This window comes from Artemia franciscana, chromosome 5, assembly GCF_032884065.1.
Source record: "Artemia franciscana chromosome 5, ASM3288406v1, whole genome shotgun sequence".
NCBI lineage: Eukaryota > Metazoa > Arthropoda > Branchiopoda > Anostraca > Artemiidae > Artemia > Artemia franciscana.
Window position 1 is genome coordinate 17,400,801 of NC_088867.1, and position 18,290 is coordinate 17,419,090.

Genomic DNA, 18,290 nt, shown 5'->3' on the forward strand with positions numbered 1-18,290 from the left:
TAAAAAATAGTTCATTAGACTCAAATAGGTTGTGGCAGCGAACAAAGTTACTATATAAGAGGAAACAAGTTCGTCCTAACAGTAATAAATAATCTAGACATGTAGACATTTGTTTTAAAACCTAATTTGACTATGTTGAGTTAGTTTGAGTTTATAATTGAGAGTTGGTGAAAATATATGTTTATGTATTTAGAGGGAGGTATCATGACTTATACTTATTGACGACATGACTGCCTGTCCATGGATTATTCTTTTTGGTTGATTGTGTTTGGCTATGCTGTTTGACCTATGTGATTGTATGGATGAGTAGGGTTAAGGCCTCGTTCAAGTGCTGGTCTATATTAATCACTAATTTAGGAAAACAGTCTTCCTTTTCTCCTTCTGTCTTTTTTTTATGCGTTTGTGCTGTTGCATTGGTGATTTCTCTTTTCATGATATCAAAAGAATCAACTTTATGGTAACAATTTTGCTACAATAAAAACAAAATTTTACCCCAAAGAGGGAGAAAAAGCTATCGAAGAGAAAGTCAATTAACTTAAAATAATTAAAAATTTTATATTGAGCTTTCTAGTTTAAGAGGCAATAACACTGTATCTTAGCACATTCGCTATTAAAGATGCAGATAATCCATTAAAAATAAATGATTGATCTAGACATGTAGACATTTGTTTTGAAGCCTAATTTGACTACGTTGAGTTAGTTTGAGTTTATAATTGAGACTTGGTGAAAATATACATTTATGTATTTAGAGGGAGGTATCATGTTCCTTCCATCACAAGAAGTGTTTCTATTAAACATCGTTGCTAAAAACAAACTGGCATCAAAAAAAAAATTAATAACCTCTCACAAATTCAAAACATCTTTGGTCCAATAGCTCATGGTTATTGACTATGAGCTATTGGATAAGTAGCTCATAAGCTGCAAGCAAAGAGCGACTAGTGTCAAGAGAAGCCGAAATATCATTCAAACAAAAATGGTTCAACGAAAGTACAATTGAAATTTCAAAATAGTTTCGTAATGCTTGTTCAAAGTTTGCAACTTTAGCTACGAATCTCGAACATTAAATTTTTATCTCTTATCAGTAATTTCCAACCTACTTTTCTTTTTAAGGCAACAGCTTCACTGTGTTAAGAGGTTAGTTCTTCACATACTTCCAACTGAGAAGTACTGAAGTTAGAAATTTTTACCATGGATACAGATGGTTCAAAAAGATCTAGCGGTGGTACAATTGAGGTAAAGCCAGCTTCGCAAAAATTGTTTCAGAAGTTTTATTTTGAATGTATTTTCATTTGGTCTAAAAAATAATTATTGTAGTATAACTGTTTTGACGATCCGAAATCAAAACATCTTTATTCTGTGAGGAAAGGTGGAAGGTTCTATGGCTCATTCGCTTTCTAATTCCACTAATTAAAGCTACCAGAAGTTGTACAGAAATACTGCCGTTTTTCAGTGTTTATTTTATTTAGTCTTCGTTTCTTGCCTATTATTTGCCCTCTATTTTCTAGAATTTAAGGTAATACCATTCACGAAATAAAATACGACAAATCTAATGGCTGTAATAATCTTAATATATTCTATTTGATTAAATAGCCAATGATATAGACTAAATTGCCTTCTTGAATTGAAAATACACTTAAAATTGTATCGGTCAGAAAATAAACTTAAATTAAATTGCCCTTGAAAATCGTAAAATATGTATAGCATCGAAAAAAGAGAGAGAAAGAAAACTAAGGATGCTATTGTATCAAATATCCTCGAAACTTCCTATTCCCCTGTTTTTGCTTATTCTTTGATTAATAAATAAAAAAAACTCAATAACAAAACCTAAGGTGGTAAAAACAAGTGATTCCTGTCATTTTAGATATAGACTTAAAGGCTGGGTCAAAATCTTTCCCAGATATTAGAGAAAAGTTTTTTTTTTCGCAAAATCAAAAGCAGCCAAACTAATAAAAAAAATCTGCTGATGGAAAAACTTCTACTATATATAACACTTATTTAGCCTCGTATTTTGCAGTATTTAGCTCGTGTCCACCGTATATTTTTCTCTATTGTTATTAAATATTTTACTTATTCACTATTAGTGTTGAATATTAATTAAATATTGAATGATTAGTTCATTGTTCATGGCAACTAAATAACTGTCTAAAATTAGTTTCATAATCAAATGTATTTATAAGTATGTATCTTAAATAAAAGAAAGTGTAATTAAATAACTTCGCTGATATTTCCATAACCAAATTCGATAGTTGATAATTAAAAACTGGTGATGAAGCAAAATTTAACATTTTACTTATTAAAATTTAGCTTACTTCTAGCTGAATATAAAAAGTTTCTGGAGTTTCCCTCTGTGGGAAACTCCCTCTTATTTTTAATCCTAAAAATATAGTAATTCTACTTATTTTTTTAGTCAATAATAAGACACAACCTACCAAAAGATTTCAGTTGAAATATAGATTTTATAACAGAATATAAAACAAAAATTGTTGTATACTTTCCGTAAGAACTTATCGGAAAAAACTGGGGTGAAAATGACTTGTCTGAAAGATCTAGTCAGTCAAACAAGGCACTTAGACTATAACAACCATAGTTTGTTGACCATGAAATAGTTTAATACGAATTTCCTGAGACTTTTGACAGTTGAACCTCGGAAGATTGCTGAGATGTCAACGGCGATACTAGGCCAAAATATCAACTTTTAGTTTAATTTGTTAAATTTCATTTATTTCAAAAATCTTTATCTCAGAAATATGGTTATTTTTCCTAAAATTAAGGAGAAACAAGGAAATCTTGTTTTTTGTGAGTACATCGTAAATGGGATGCGTCTTCAACTCTATTGAATTATTTTCCTGTGCAGTAAAGCCCAGATGAGTCAAAATGAAAAACAATCAAGTTAAAATTAAAATACAGTATCCTTTCAATACTATGTTGAAAAGGCATGGGGAATGTTGTGTAGATTTTAGGGTGTATAATTTCATTTATTTCAAAAATCTTTATCTCAGAAATATGGTTATTTTTCCTAAAATTAAGGAGAAACAAGGAAATCTTGTTTTTTGTGAGTACATCGTAAATGGATGCGTCTTCAACTCTATTGAATTATTTTCCTGTGCAGTAAAGCCCAGATGAGTCAAAATGAAAAACAATCAAGTTAAAATTAAAATACAGTATCCTTTCAATACTATGTTGAAAAGGCATGGGGAATGTTGTGTAGATTTTAGGGTGTATAATTTCATTTATTTCAAAAATCTTTATCTCAGAAATATGGTTATTTTTCCTAAAATTAAGGAGAAACAAGGAAATCTTGTTTTTTGTGAGTACATCGTAAATGGATGCGTCTTCAACTCTATTGAATTATTTTCCTGTGCAGTAAAGCCCAGATGAGTCAAAATGAAAAACAATCAAGTTAAAATTAAAATACAGTATCCTTTCAATACTATGTTGAAAAGGCATGGGGAATGTTGTGTAGATTTTAGGGTGTTAAATTTCATTTATTTCAAAAATCTTTATCTCAGAAATATGGTTATTTTTCCTAAAATTAAGGAGAAACAAGGAAATCTTGTTTTTTGTGAGTATATCGTAAATGGATGCGTCTTCAACTCTATTGAATTATTTTCCTGTGCAGTAAAGCCCAGAACAGTCAAAATGAAAAATAATCAAGTTAAAATTAAAATACAGTATCCTTTCAATACTATGTTGAAAAGGCATGGGGAATGTTGTGTAGATTTTAGGATGTATAATTTTTCTTACGGTTGCACAATAGAGAAAGTGGTTAGAAACACTGATATATTTTATGTAAATTATATTTGATAGTTGAATTGATTTCTGAAAAAATTTTCACCTCACTTGACTGCTATCTTCAAAATATCAAAGAAGTTTTTGTAGAAAGCGAATGTTTACCTTAAATAAATCTGATGAAGGATTGAAGTAATAACATCAAAATTTGCAATGAATTTGCTTTTAATACTTCTTCCGCTTTTTGATACGAACCAGTTCAACTTTGCCACTGGATAGTTCAAAAACATCTACTGAGCTATTATTTTTTATGCTCTGAGAGAAAAATGAGGATTTACATATGATTTAAAAATCTTTAAGACAAGGCACTTATTACTAAAAAGAAGTGTCAAAAGGAGCAAAATATATAGCATGTATAAAATTTCACATGGATATATTGAAAAATATATAGATATTGACATTTTTAAGTTATGGGGTGGTTTATCACTCTGCTCTCTCTGAAAATATGCTTAATACTCTATGGCCACTACCATATTAACTATTCATTGACGAAAATAGTGATTGTCCCATTATGGAACGGCAGAAAAAGACGAGGAGGCAGAATTTGAGATCAGGTGTCAAATTGGGTTCCTATTTTTACAACCCGTTTCCAATATTCAATTCCAATATGTCCACACCAGGTTCTGTGAATCTGGAACCAGTGAATCTTGCTAATAAATATACCAGATAGAAAATATTAGGAACACCGTAAGACTCATGGGATCGAGAAAGAGGAGGCCTGTCCTTAACTTAAGATACAAATTTTGTGTAAATGGTTGGCTGTGGAGGATGAAAACCGTGGTAACGTTTACAAATTATTATCTAAAGGTAAAAATTTAGGTGCTATTACCTGGACTTCATAGACTTGAAATTCAATTTTAATATAATTTGATAGAGGTTGAATGAAGTAGGTGAAAAACTGGTAGAATACCAACTTTGGTAAAATCACTCAAAAATCTGTAAGACTGGTTTAAAATCTAACCATCTTGATATATTTTTTAACAACAAACGTTTGTTTAATTTTTTAAACAAAATTTTTTAAGAAGTGGCTAAATACATTATAGGGGGGACTCCCCAATACGTGACACCTTCTGTTATACAGTGTTTGAATAGTGGATTTCGTAGAGATTGATGTAGACTTGAATAAAAATTAGTGGATTGACGATTGATGCTTGGGTTTGTAGGTATATATCATTTAATTGTTTTTATGGGTTTTTTTTTCAGGTGAATAAGAATAATCCTGACGTTATAACGCTGCATGTTCCTGGATTAGTTAGTACCACAAATTCTGACAACACTTCAAGGTCTCGAAATAGCTCTTTTCTTTCCGACAAGTCATGGCATCATCACACACAAGAAGCCTTACCAAGATTAGACAATTACAAAAATCTTCATTCTTATAATGTTGGACAAAGACCAACGTTGGAAGAGCTTTATGACCCATCCCTAGCTGAGCTTGAGGTATGTTCAATATAGACTTTTGATAGGTCTATAATTTGAAAAATTTGCAGTCTTTTGCGCTTCCTTTGGAATGTCGCCTTTTAAATTTTACATGAGCATGGCCTTACATAGGTTTTTTTTATATAACCCCTAAGGAAGACTGAAACACTTTATTGCCCCTACCCCCTCCTCCCTTCTCATACTCTCGTGAAGATAGCTTTACATATGTCCTCTTTTTAATACTAGATGTCCAAACACAATTCCTGACACAGTAACGAACTTAAATTTGCTTCCATATGCCTGATATTGCAAGTTATGTGATGTTAGAGAATTGTATTCTTCAGAAAATCATGTTCTTTAGAGATTCTATTTTTAGAGAATCCCAAAGAATCGTGTTAGAGAAACATGTTTCGGTACACAGGATGTTACAACTCATGTCGTTTTGTAAATCATGTCAACTTTTCTTTAATTTCAAATGTGAGCTTTGAAGTGCTCAGCCATACAAACATAAGGTAAATGCACGTGTAGTAGCACGGAGAGTAATTTTGACGGATTAACAAATAAAAGATAGCTAGAATGTGTGCTTTGTAAATTCGGGAGGAATATTTCGTCACTGATAAAATATTAAAATGCTTTCTCAATGTTTTTGTTTTCAAGCATTGACTTTGTATTTAAGATTTTTTCTCAATGAAACTAATGGTTAGCATCCATCAACATTCTATGTGGGTAAAACCATATTTAAAGCAAAACCGTCATTTTAATGTCCAACTTGTCATCGAGGCGCTAGTAATGCCTAATTTGTAAGTCGTTGTCATATGTACGCAAGGCATTTCATAACAATGCAATCAAAGACAAAGTAAACGGCAACACAGTCAGATTTTAAGACAATGCAACTTATATCATGAGTTTTGTGATTTGCCACCCAGTGCGTCTTCTAACTAAATTTAACGCTCCCCCTTTTTTAGGATAGGCCACTTGGTGTTTGACGAAATAACCTACAATCTTGTATGCGTACCACATTCAGCAACTGACAAACAGTATTTTCTAAGATCACTTATAAATTATTTCTTGCATTCTTTCCTCTAGGCTTCTAAATGATAAAATCAAATGATAAAATAAAATCATTTGATAAATCAAATATTCACGTTTGATTGGATATTTATCCTGTTCAAAGACTACCAGATGCTAACAAGATTATGAAGTTTTTATGAAGATTATGAAGTTTTTATGAAGATTATGAAAAGGTAGAGGATGTGTCGACCAAGTTTTCACTCTTAGGTTAATAATTGAGAAGAGTCTTCGTTGTCAAACACCTTTGGTCCTCAGCTTTATTGATTATGAGCAAACTTTCGATTCTCTTGATAGAAGAGCGTTAGCAAAGGTCTTATCCTTATATGGTATACCATAAAAATACATTAAAGTGATTTCTGCTATGTACGACAATAATACTACTGCAGTTAAGGTGGGAAATGAGGTTAGTAACTGCTTTTGTATTAATCAGGAGTTAAGCAGGGTTGTGTTCTATCCCCCTTTATATAGATTATTTTGATGGACTTCGTCTTAAGGAGAACAGGAAAGGTAATTGGAGACCACGGAATCAAATGGGGAGGTAAAACACTCCTGGACATAGATTATGCTGATGATTTAAGCATATTAGATGAAAGTGCGAGCAAAATAAATGAATTTTTAGAGGTTTTGAGAGTTCGGGGTGCTAGGATAGGCTTGAAAATTAATGTTAAGAAGACTAAGTCACTGAGGCTTGGAATTAGTGAAGATGAAAAGGTGATGTTGGGTAACAAAAAGATTGATAAGGCTGGAAGCTTCATTTACCTTGGTAGTATTATTAGTAAAGACGGTGGGAGCAGTGAAGATGTTGAAAGTAGAATAGCTAAGGCTTAGGGTCTTTTTTCACAGTTAAAAAAAAGTTTGGAAGAATAGAAAGATAAGTCTGCAAACCAAAATTAGAATATTGAAAGCTACAGTGATGACAGTGGTCAAATATGGCTCTGAAGCATGGGCGCTCCGAAAAGCAGATGAAAATTTACTAGAGGTTTTCCAGAGAAATTGCCTACGGATTGTTCTGGGTGTCCGGCTGACTGACCGTATTTCATACAGTATGTTGTACAAAAAATGTGGTTCAGTCCCGCTTTCTTGGGCTATAATGAAAGAAAGGTTGATATGGCTAGGCCACGTTGATTGACGAAATATTGCCGAAGATTGTCCCTTTTGGCCAATTGTCTGGGGCTACACGGAAAGCAAGTCGTCCTCCTCTTGGTTGGTAGGATGTCATCAGGATTTAAAGGAAATGGAAACTTCCTGAGAGGGTGTAAAGCGGGAGGCCTTGAATAGATTAGGTTGGAGGAGGAGCGTGCGTAGCTGTGTTGGCTTTAGGTGGCTTGGTGCTTCAGTGAGTTATTATTATTAGTAGTAGTAGTAGTTATAGTGAAATAAATAGTTGAAATTACAGAAACTGCTTTAGCAAAAAGATCAAGGTATTTAGGAGGAGATGAACCTCCTCATATTATAATTTCTGTTCGTTTTAAGTATTAAAGCTGCTCCTTACATCCAGTTGATAAAACTTTGTTTTATTTATTTTTTCATTGTTTTTTAGAGAAAGCTAAAAATTTTCTTTCATGAAAATTTCATGGAAGCTTTCTTCCCCAATGATAAATTCTCTATGGAAAGATCATACCACTTAACCTCCTACCCTCGACCCCCTCTCCAAACCAGAAAAAAATCCCGCTGAAAACGTTTGTACACTTCCTAATAACCACTACTATATGTAAATGATGGTCAAAGTTAGTAACTTGCAGCCCCTCCCTCGGGGACTCTTGAGGAGTAAGTCACCCCCAAAGACATAGGGCCTAGGTGCCCTCAAATTTTTTGGTCACTTTTTGGTCACTTTTTGGTCACTTAAAAAGGCCACTAGAACTTTTAATTTCCGTTAGAATGTGCCCTTTCACAACATTCTAGGAGCACTGGGTCGATACGATCACCCTTGGGGAAAAGGAAAAAAAGTGATTAAACACGCACCCGTGATCGGTCTTTTTGCCAAAAATACAGAATCCCATATTTTTGTAAATAGGAGCTTGAAAGGGTTCTCTGACACGTTGAATGTGATGGTATGATTTTTGTTAAGATACTATGACATTTAGGGGGTGTTTCCCCCTAGTTTCCAAAATAAGGCAAGTTTTCTGAGGCTCGTAACTTTTGAAAGGTAAGATGAAATTTGATGAAGCTTATATATTTAATATCAGCATAGAAATCCGATTCTTTTGATACATCTATTAGTATCGAAATTCTGTTTTTTAGAGTTTTAGTTACTATTAAGCCGGGTCGCTCCTTACCACAGTTCGTTAGCACGAACTGTTTGAAAACGATACGTTCACTATTTGTGGGGGGATGGTATAAGTTATTCTCTCGAAATTTACTTATAATTATGACGTCAATTATATGATTCTTCTTGTCTATCAATTGTTTCTTGTGTAATTCCACCCCCCCAAAAAAAATGTCGGTATGCTTGGGTAATTTTATAGTAGGCAAATTCCATAGCTTACAGGCCTTTCACCACGGACTTTGGGTGCCGTTTTACCCCTAAGGACACGATCATGTAATCTTTCAACTATACTGAACCGAAGCGCTATCACAAAATTTTGATAAATAACTTTGGGAAATAAATGGGCGGGGAAGGGGGCCAGTCACCCTCCAATCTATGTTTTCCTTTCAAAAGGGTACTAGAGCTTTTAATTACAGTTCGAATGTGCCCTTTTCCGCTCTTCTAGGACAATTTTATCAATTCGATTATCCCTGGGGAAAAGTAAAACTAAAGAAAAAAAAATAAAAAAAACGAATAAACACACATGCGCGATCTGTTTTCTGGCAAAAATAGAGAAAAATTACACATTTTTATGGCACTTGGTATTAACCAAGTGACATATAGCAGTCGCCAATTCTGTCGGTCTGTCGGTCTGTCTGCCGGTCCCGGATTTGCTACTTTAGGCACTTCCAGGTAAGCTAGGACAATGAAATTTGGCTTGCGTATCAGGGACCGGACCAGATTAAATTAGAAATAGTCGTTTTCCCGATTTGACCATCTGGGGGGGGGAGTGGGGGCCCGGTTAATTCGCAAAAAATAGAAAAAATGAAGTATTTTTAACTTATCAGCGGGTATTTGGATCTTAATGAAATTTGATGTTTGGAATGATATTGTGTCTTAGAGCTTTTATTTTAAATTCCGACCGGATCTGATGACATTGGGGGGAGTTGGAGGGGGAAAACCTAAAGTCCCGGTTTTGCTACTTTAGGCACTTCCAGGTAAGCTAGGACGATGAAATTTGGCAAGCGTATCAGGGACCGGACCAGATTAAATTAGAAATAGTCGTTTTCCCGATTTGACCATCTGGGGGGGGGGGGAGTAGGGGCCGGTTAATTCGGAAAAATAGAAAAAATGAAGTATTTTTAACTTATGAGCGGGTGATTGGATCTTAATGAAATTTGATGTTTGGAATGATATTGTGTGTCAGAGCTCTTATTTTAAATCCCGACTGGGTCTGATGACATTGGGGGGAGTTGGAGGGGGAAACCTAAAATCTTGGAAAACACTTAGAGTAGAGGGATCGGGATGAACCTTGATGGGAAAAATAAGCGCAAGTCCCAGATACATGATTGACATAATCGGAACTTATTTGCTCTCTTTGGGGTAGTTGGGGGGGGGGGGTAAGTCTTAAAAATTAGAAAAATGAGGTATTTTCAACTTACGAACGGGTGATCGGATCTCAATGAAATTTGATGTTTAGAAGGATATCGTGTCTTAGAGCTCTTATTTTAAATCCCGACCGGATCTGGTGATGGGGGCGGGGAGTTGGGAAGGGGAAACCTAAAACTTGGAAAACACTTAGAATGGAGGGATCGGGATGAAACATGGTGGGAAAAATAAAGACAAGTCCTAGATAGATGATCAACATAAAAGGAACGGATCCGCTCTCTTTTGGGTAGTTTGGGGGGGGGGGGTTATTTCTGAAAAAATAAAAAAAATGAGGTATTTTTAACTTACGAAGGGGTGATCAGATCTCAATGAAATTTGATATTTAGAACGATATCGTGGCTCAGAGCTCTTATTTTAAGCCTGACCGGATCTGGTGACATTGGGGGGGGGGGGGGAGTTGGGAGGGAGAAACCTAAAAATTGGAAAACACTTAGAGTGGAGGGATCGGGATAGAACTTGGTGGAAAAAAAACACGAGTCCTAGATACATGATTGATATAACCAGAACGGATCCGCTCTCTTTGGGGTAGTTGGGGGGGGGGGGGTTAATTCTGAAAATTAGAAAAAATGAGGTATTTTTAACTTACGAACGGGTCATTGGATCTCCATGAAATTTGATTTTTAGAAGGATATCGTGTCTCAAAGCTCTTATTTTAAATCCTGACCGGATTTGGTGACATTGGGGGAAGTTTGGGATGGGGAGACCTAAAATGATGGGAAACGCTTAGATTGGAGGGATTGGGATGAAACTTGATTGGAAAAACAAGCAAAAGTCTTGCATACGTAATTTACATAATTGGAACGGATCCGCTCAATTGCGGGGGGGGGGGAGGTAATTCTGAAAAATAAGAAAAATGACGTATTTTTAACTTACGAAGGAGTGATCGGATCTTCATGAAACTTCATATTTAGAAGGACCTCGTAACTCCGATATCTTATTTTAAATCTCAACCGGATCAAACGTAATTGGGGGGGGGGGCAGTTGGGGGGACCGGAAATCTTAGAAAATACTTAAAGCGGTGAGATCTGGATGAAACTGGATGGGAAGAATAGAAACCTGTCTAAGATACGTGACTGACATAACTGGACCGGATCTGCTCTCTTTGGTGGAATTGGGAGGGGGGAGGTAATTTTGAAAATTGAGGTATTTGTAACTTACGAAAGGGTGACCAGATCTTAATGAAATTTGATATTTAGAAGGATCTTGTGCTATAAAGTTCTAATTTCAAATTCCGACCAGATCCTGTGACATTCGGGGGAGTTGGAAGGGCGGATCCGCTCTCTTTGGGGGAGTGGGGGCGAGGGTTAATTCTGAAAGATTATAAAAATGAGGTATTTTTAACTTACGATTTAAGAAGGAAACATGTTTGAGAAGGAAGCTTGATAAGAAAACAATTTACAATATGCATAACAATTGTAGCAAACAGATTTTGCATGGAACTCCCTATATTTTACCTCCCCCCCTTAATGTGTAAATATACAGTCGAAATTATATATTTCCCCTCTATTCCCCCAATGCGTCTCTCTTGTTTCATACCTTGTACTTATTAATTGAATTAACTGTTTAAAAGAACAACCGGAAAACAAGTGATGGGTGACAGAATGCATTGGTTTTATATAATTTCGACTATATATATTTGCTTTTTAGGGGAAGGGGGGTTGGCGGTAAAGTATAGGGGGGATCCATGCAAAAGGTGTTTGCTACAGCTATTGTGCGTATTATGAAATGTTTTCTTAACATGTTTCCTTCTCTAGGCCTATACCCCTAAGCTGTAACTATTGCTGACGAAATTGGAATTCCCTAAGAAGCAAAGTCCTGCGGATGTAACTGTTCCAGTCATCTATGCAGTCAGCACAGTAAAGCAAAAATATTTTTACACTGTGACAGTCATCAATGATGATTTCACATTCATGAACTTAGCTATTGACTTTTAATTAGTTCCCAGTCCTTTGGGCACAGACAACGCGGGTTTTAATGCGCAATTTAAGGCTAATGGTCTTTTTTGTTCCCGCCCAATTCTGAAACAGATTCTAAGAATCTTAATAACGCCACTGCTAGTATCTATTCGATAGCAAACTCGTTTATGAGACTTGACAAAAACATAAACAAGTGGGAGAAAAAAACAAAAGATGTTTGTTTAGCAAAAGCACGTTAGATTCTACGGAGATTAATTTAAATGAACAGGTTATGTAAAAGAAAATATACCCACTGCTGAGCTAAAAATAGTGTTTTCTTTTGCACATCAATTTAAAGGGTAATCCTATATTTTTTCGCTCAGAGATTTTGATTCGATGTGCATTGAATGCAAATGGTAGAACTTGTACGAAAAGTAGATAAATCTTTTATTTTCGAGATGGGTGTCTGTTTTGAAATGTAAAGCGTGAACTCTCCCAAACCTCAACCGAGACCGAGTCCGTTTGGAAATGAAAATTGTTTGGCTATTGGGAGAACCCTTGGGTATTGAGAATTGCAAGCAGTTAGCCAGGTGGGTGAAACACCCACCTGGCTATTTTCTTTTAATCTTCAGTTCTCGAAGTCCACCAGTCCCCAAACTTAAACCTCGTCATGTTACTTCTGAATTCCTTTTTACAAATTGTGATGAAAATGAAATAAATGAAATAATTATGTGTATGAAATAACAATCCTGTGGAGTAGATGAAGTATCGTTAAAGCAACAAAAACAATTGTTATTTCTATTTTGACTCATCTGATTAATTTATCACTTGAAGAGGGAACTTTTCCAGAAAGACTTAAATTAGCCTGAGTGCTACCCCTTCACAAAGGGAAGTCAAAAAATGAACCGAGTAATTACCGATCCATTTCTATTTTACCTTTTTTTCGAAGATTTATGAGAAAGTAGTCCATGAAAGAATGTATGATTACCTCCAGGAGTAGAATCTTCTGTGCGATACCCAACTTGGCTTTCGCAAAGGACTTTCTACGGATATGCACCAGCTATCTGGAATTCAATCCCCTTGGAAATCCGGAACTCAAATAACCTTACTACCTTCAAGCGAGCAGTGAAGGGTCGTTCCAGAAATACTGTTTAGATTTGAATATCATGCGGTCCTCCTCTTTTCGATCTTTTCTTTTATTTTCTTTTTTTTCTTTTCTTTCTCTTCGTCACTCCCCTTTTTTCTCTTTTTTTTCTTTTTTGATAAATCCAGTTGATTCGTTGTTTCTGTTAGTTGATTGTTTAATTATTCTTTAGTTAAGTTTCTGCCCTAGTCAAGCACTTTTGTGCTTTCCTGGCAGATTATGTACATGTAATTATGTGTTTTTATTTAAATATATATGATTGAATTGAATTGAAGAATTCCTGCGAACAAAACTCTAGCACAGCTTGCATCAAACAATAAGTGCGTAATTGGTATTTGATGTGTGTGTGTAGACTTGTTCCTGTGTTTGCGTACGTTTGTGTTTTTGTGCTCCTCAATCTCATCCTGCTAAATAACTAAGAAGACTAATCCGCCATTCCATCATAAATTTACTATGAAAAAGTAGCACATAAACAGAATTGATGGAAATAAAACTAATTTATTGGGAAGATAACAAGAGGAAAAGTTTGTGTAAAACGAAAAACTCAATGCATACCCGTACTAATGAACTTATTTTGGAAGAAATATAGCCTCTCAGGCGCATACGGGTTAAAGCACATAAAAAAGAATTTTTATTGAAATAGAAGAAAAGCGATAACAGTAAAAAGTTTGGGATTTCCCAAAAGGAATTTAAAAACCCTTGTCCATCGTATCTGCCCCCATTAAAATACAACAACGAAAACAAACAGTCCGCACATGCAAAAGTAAACTACCCAAAGAAAAAGGATGAATGTTTGAGAGGTTTTTCACTCTCAGAAATCATATACCTCAGGTGGCTAGTACCAAGCATGGCAGAAGTGTGCCAAGCATAGCGGAACTGTGAGAACAGTACTAAGAGTGAATGATCTGTGCCAAGCATGACATAAGTATCCCAAGCATGGCAGATGTCTGCTAAGTCTGATACAAGATCGTGATTTCATAGCAATCTGGGAATGTACATTATACAATTAGGCTAGTGAGTTAAGTAATTGAAAATTAAAGAGCCATTTGAAACAGACGGACAGAAAATAAAATCCTTCAATGATCTAAATGTGAAACGGCCAAACATTACTGTCTATGCATAATTGACTGAAAATGAAGAGAAATAAAAATAAATAATTATACCAAACATAAAAGAAATGGGTACTGCTATATACAAATAATTAAATCCTAAACGATTAAAAATTAAAATGAGTGCTAAAGTTAAACCAAAAAGGACACAAATTACTGCCCATAGGAGTTCGACTAGAGTTCCGTTCTAACCGTAAACCAAAATAAAAAATTGTCGCTAAATAGAATCTGTAAACCTTAATTGTTGATGTTTCCTGTAATTAGTATATTAAACACTAAATAATTATACATTACACATTCAGTTCATTTTCAATATCTTTCCAGTCACCTTGATTTTTATAGTGGTTTTTTTTTGTCAGTATTTTGGAATTAATAAGATGAAAGCTATTTTCCTTGTAATAAGATTAGGGCATTAATGTTATTTTGTGTTAGGGCGAGATGCACAAGATTTCGGAAAGAAACTTAAAGACGCTTTAATTAAATACCAAAAATGAACGAATTGTACAGAAAACGTAATAATTGTAGGAAAAACTATAAAAATCACAAATACTAAGCCCAAGTAACATACAAGAAATTTATAAGAAAAAAACTAAAATTGTTTGTATTAAATGTATTTAATATACTTCAGACCAGATAAGAAACTTCATTATTTTTGGACATTGACGAAGAATGAGACAGAAATTTATGGAGGAAAAAATAATTTTCCTTGCCAATATTTTTTAACACATTTTTTTTATCAAACACGAAGATTTATCTATTCCAAATCAGACCAAATTATTTCTTCAAAATCACTGTTTTCATGCATTGAGTTCCTGGTAAATTCACTGTTCTCCCCCGATCCCTTCTGTGCGTTTTTTTTTCTTGCTGTTCACTTCAACTCGACTCAACCTTCTTTTTTTTCCTCTTTTTATTTCTTGAGACAAGCTTGAGTCCTTCGGTTGGTGGGCTGTTGTACATTTTACAGACACAGGTTCTCTGATTTCCATATTCCTTGCAACCCTTGAGTCTAAAATTTCAGGAAGTAAGGATTCATTCCAGAAGGCTTCAAGCTTCGGAAATATTTTTTCCCAGTAGTCTTTCGATCGGTGAACTGTAATTATTTCCCAATCCTCAATAGAGTTATAAACTATTAAGTGGCATACCATTTTATCCAGTATCTCGAGTTGGCCTTGTATCTGGGCGAAATACCTGTGATTTTTTTTTAGCTGAAGACCTTCACTGGATAATTCAAGAAAAAATGCTTTAACTAAATTTTTTGACTGGGCCACATCATAAATGGTTTTGAACTCTGGTATATTATGCACCGTTTTTATCTCTATAGGTGTGCCATTAGGGAGCAGCCCATCTACAGATGCAGCAAGATACTGATACTGTGGATGCACACTGAGTCCTATTTGATCTCCCTTTACGACTTTTAAGTTGAATTTGTTTTCATATGCTTCTAGTGCCACTACTTCTAAATCTAAGCCCTTTTTCATTAGGGCAGAGCAGAATCTAGGTCCCAAGTTTCGAATTTGCTTAACAATTGGGGCAACTCTGGTGCTGTTTTTTCTGGTTGCAATTCTGTGGAAGTAACTACTAGTTATTCTCTTAGATCTTTCTTCAACCCAAGTGTCATTTTTGGATTGGCCCTTGGTACTGTTGAACAAACAGCTTATACTGGCAAAATCCAATTTTAAATTCTCGTCAGTATATTTTTGTATGGCCAAATTCATTTCATCAGAAGTCATGTCTGGCTTATTGCAATTTGGTCCATAGTCACGATTACCAAAGTTATAGTTTCTATTTTTTAACTTAGCAACGTGTTTTCCTCCAAGAGCACTATAATAACTGGTCAAATTACGTTTAGATATTACACGGAGTTTAGCCGTTTTATTACAATATTTTTTTGTTACGCTAGAAGGACTAAGCCCAAAAATATTTTTCCAAGCTAATTGATGCCATTTTGGACCTGAATTATAAGCAAGACTTGCTCCATGAACTCTTGCATGATATGAACCTCGTTTAGACCGGCTTATTTGCTTTCCTCCGATGAATTTAGCAACAACTGACATGTAGCTTTCAGCTAAGTTTGTAGTTGCGTCATTTCGAAGCTGCTCTGCTTTTCGACACACAATATCGACCTCTGTCATAACATCTTCAAACACGTGCAGGGGAAAATTATTCCACCAATCTTCTATTTTACTATTCACGGTCAATTCAGCAATCTTAGGACATCCAGAATCACATTTTGTGTGGTTTCCGAAAACATGGTACGGACCTCTTTTTAACAAGATTTTCAATTCTTCTGCTGTTCCATTATTTTCAGAATTTATTTTTATCGCACCCCATAAATTTTTTGTCAGTTGCTGGATAATTCCTCGGGGAAGACATTTTGTGTACAAACCTTTTTTATTTTTGCACAAATTATATAGATGGGCTGTATAGTTTTTTGTGACGTGATTTGCACATTCATGTTTCCGTATGTTGGAACCGTAGGAAACACTTTGTTTTAGCTTATAAAAAACACTGGAATCACCGTCACCGATAAACTCTAAAAACTGTAATCCGTGCATCTCCTCACTGGAACGAAAGCCTTCAACTAGAATATCTGTTTCCATGCTCCTTGAATTTCCGTTATAATTCAGAAAGCAGAAATGATCTTTGGGAATTACTTTGGCGTTTGCAGAAGAAAAACATATATAACAGTATTTATTTTTTATGCCAACATATAACAGTTTTTTCGTAAATGCATCTATGATAACTGCAACACATCCTTTGGCCGAATAATCGTGTCCTTTGCTACGCTTATTCCAGCCTCCATCACATATCACTTTTGTCCAGTATGAGTCCTCCTTATACCTATCATCATGAATGGCTGATTTTAAGGCCTCTCGTCCATTTTCTAGCAAAATTTCCGATAAACTATTCATCCAAGCATTACCAAGCTGCCTTTCAATACGGGAATAAACTATTCGTGACATTGGTTTCACTCCAAGCACCCCGAAGAATTCACACAGTGTAGAATACCCTCCTCCACTACCCATGGCTCCCCAAACAGCCTTCGAATTCAAGCAGCCTTTAAGACTTGATTTTTTTTCGGAAAAAGCAACCTGTGTCTGGTCCGTAAAACTTGAAAGATATTCTTTTACGCTTGTTGCTGGACATTCTGGTTCACCTTTAATCCTCTTTTCCCAGTTACACTTATTACACTTAACTTTCAGTTCAGTTTTCAGGCCTTTCTTTTCTAATTGCTTTATAATCAATTTTCCGTGATCGCAACTGATTTTGTGTCTGAATGCTGAAATTACTTCAGCAAGGAAATACCTTAGATTCACAATGCAGTTTCCATCTGGAATTCCAGATAAGTCTATCTCAGTATTCGTATCGGGGCAATCAACACCGTAAGAACCACTACCGTTTCCCAATTTATTTGAATCGTCTATGAGAGGATTTGCTGAAAATTCTTCTGAAATTTCGATCCATTTGACAAATTATCTTTATCTTGTTCTCCAAGCAGCACCTTTCTAAAAAAAATGAAAAGAACCATAGAAAAACAAAACAGCGACCCGGCTCAATAGTAAACGAAAGTCTAAAAACGAAATTTTGATACTAATAAATACGTCAAAAGAATCGGATTTTAATTAAATTTAGTCCTACCCATCAAAAGATAAGAGCCTGAGAAAATTTGTCTTATTTGGAAAAAAGGGGGAAACACGCCCTAAAAGTCATAGAATTGTTTTGCCAGAAGACTGATCAAGGGTGCGTGTTTATTTGTTTTTTGTTTTCTTTTTCCAGGGGTGATTGTATCGACCCATTGGTCCTAGGGTGTCGCAAGAGGGCTCATTTTAATGAAAATGAAAAGTTCCAGTGCCCTTTTTAAGCGACCAAAAATTGGAGGGCACCTAGGCCCCCTCCCACTTTCATTTTTTTTCTCAAAGTCAACAGATCAAAATTTTGAGATAGCCATTTTCTTAAGCATAGTCAAAAAACATAATAAGATGTCTTTGGGGACGACTTACTCCCCCATAGTTCCCGGGGGAGGGGCTACAAGTTATAAACTTTGATCAGTGTTTACCTTGACCTGATGCCCACTTAATTGGACAATCTGTCTTGGCTTTTTCTACAATTGGCCATGACTTGACTTTTCCCACAACTATTCCTTTTAATTAAAAGTCAACGGTTGAGGG

General features: G+C 35.2%; 1 protein-coding gene across 2 annotated transcripts in view; it reads left to right on the forward strand.

The window, feature by feature from the left end:
• The first annotated feature begins 1,108 nt into the window (after positions 1 to 1,108).
• The window catches only part of LOC136027040 (bumetanide-sensitive sodium-(potassium)-chloride cotransporter-like), a 167,758-nt gene continuing 150,576 nt past the window's right edge, over positions 1,109 to 18,290 (forward strand). For both annotated transcript variants that reach the window (XM_065703961.1, XM_065703962.1), the window contains exons 1-2: positions 1,109 to 1,233; positions 4,993 to 5,229. In XM_065703961.1, the coding sequence (XP_065560033.1) occupies positions 1,189 to 1,233; positions 4,993 to 5,229 (282 nt within the window). In that variant the 5' untranslated portion in view covers positions 1,109 to 1,188. The remainder of the gene's footprint in view (positions 1,234 to 4,992; positions 5,230 to 18,290) is intronic.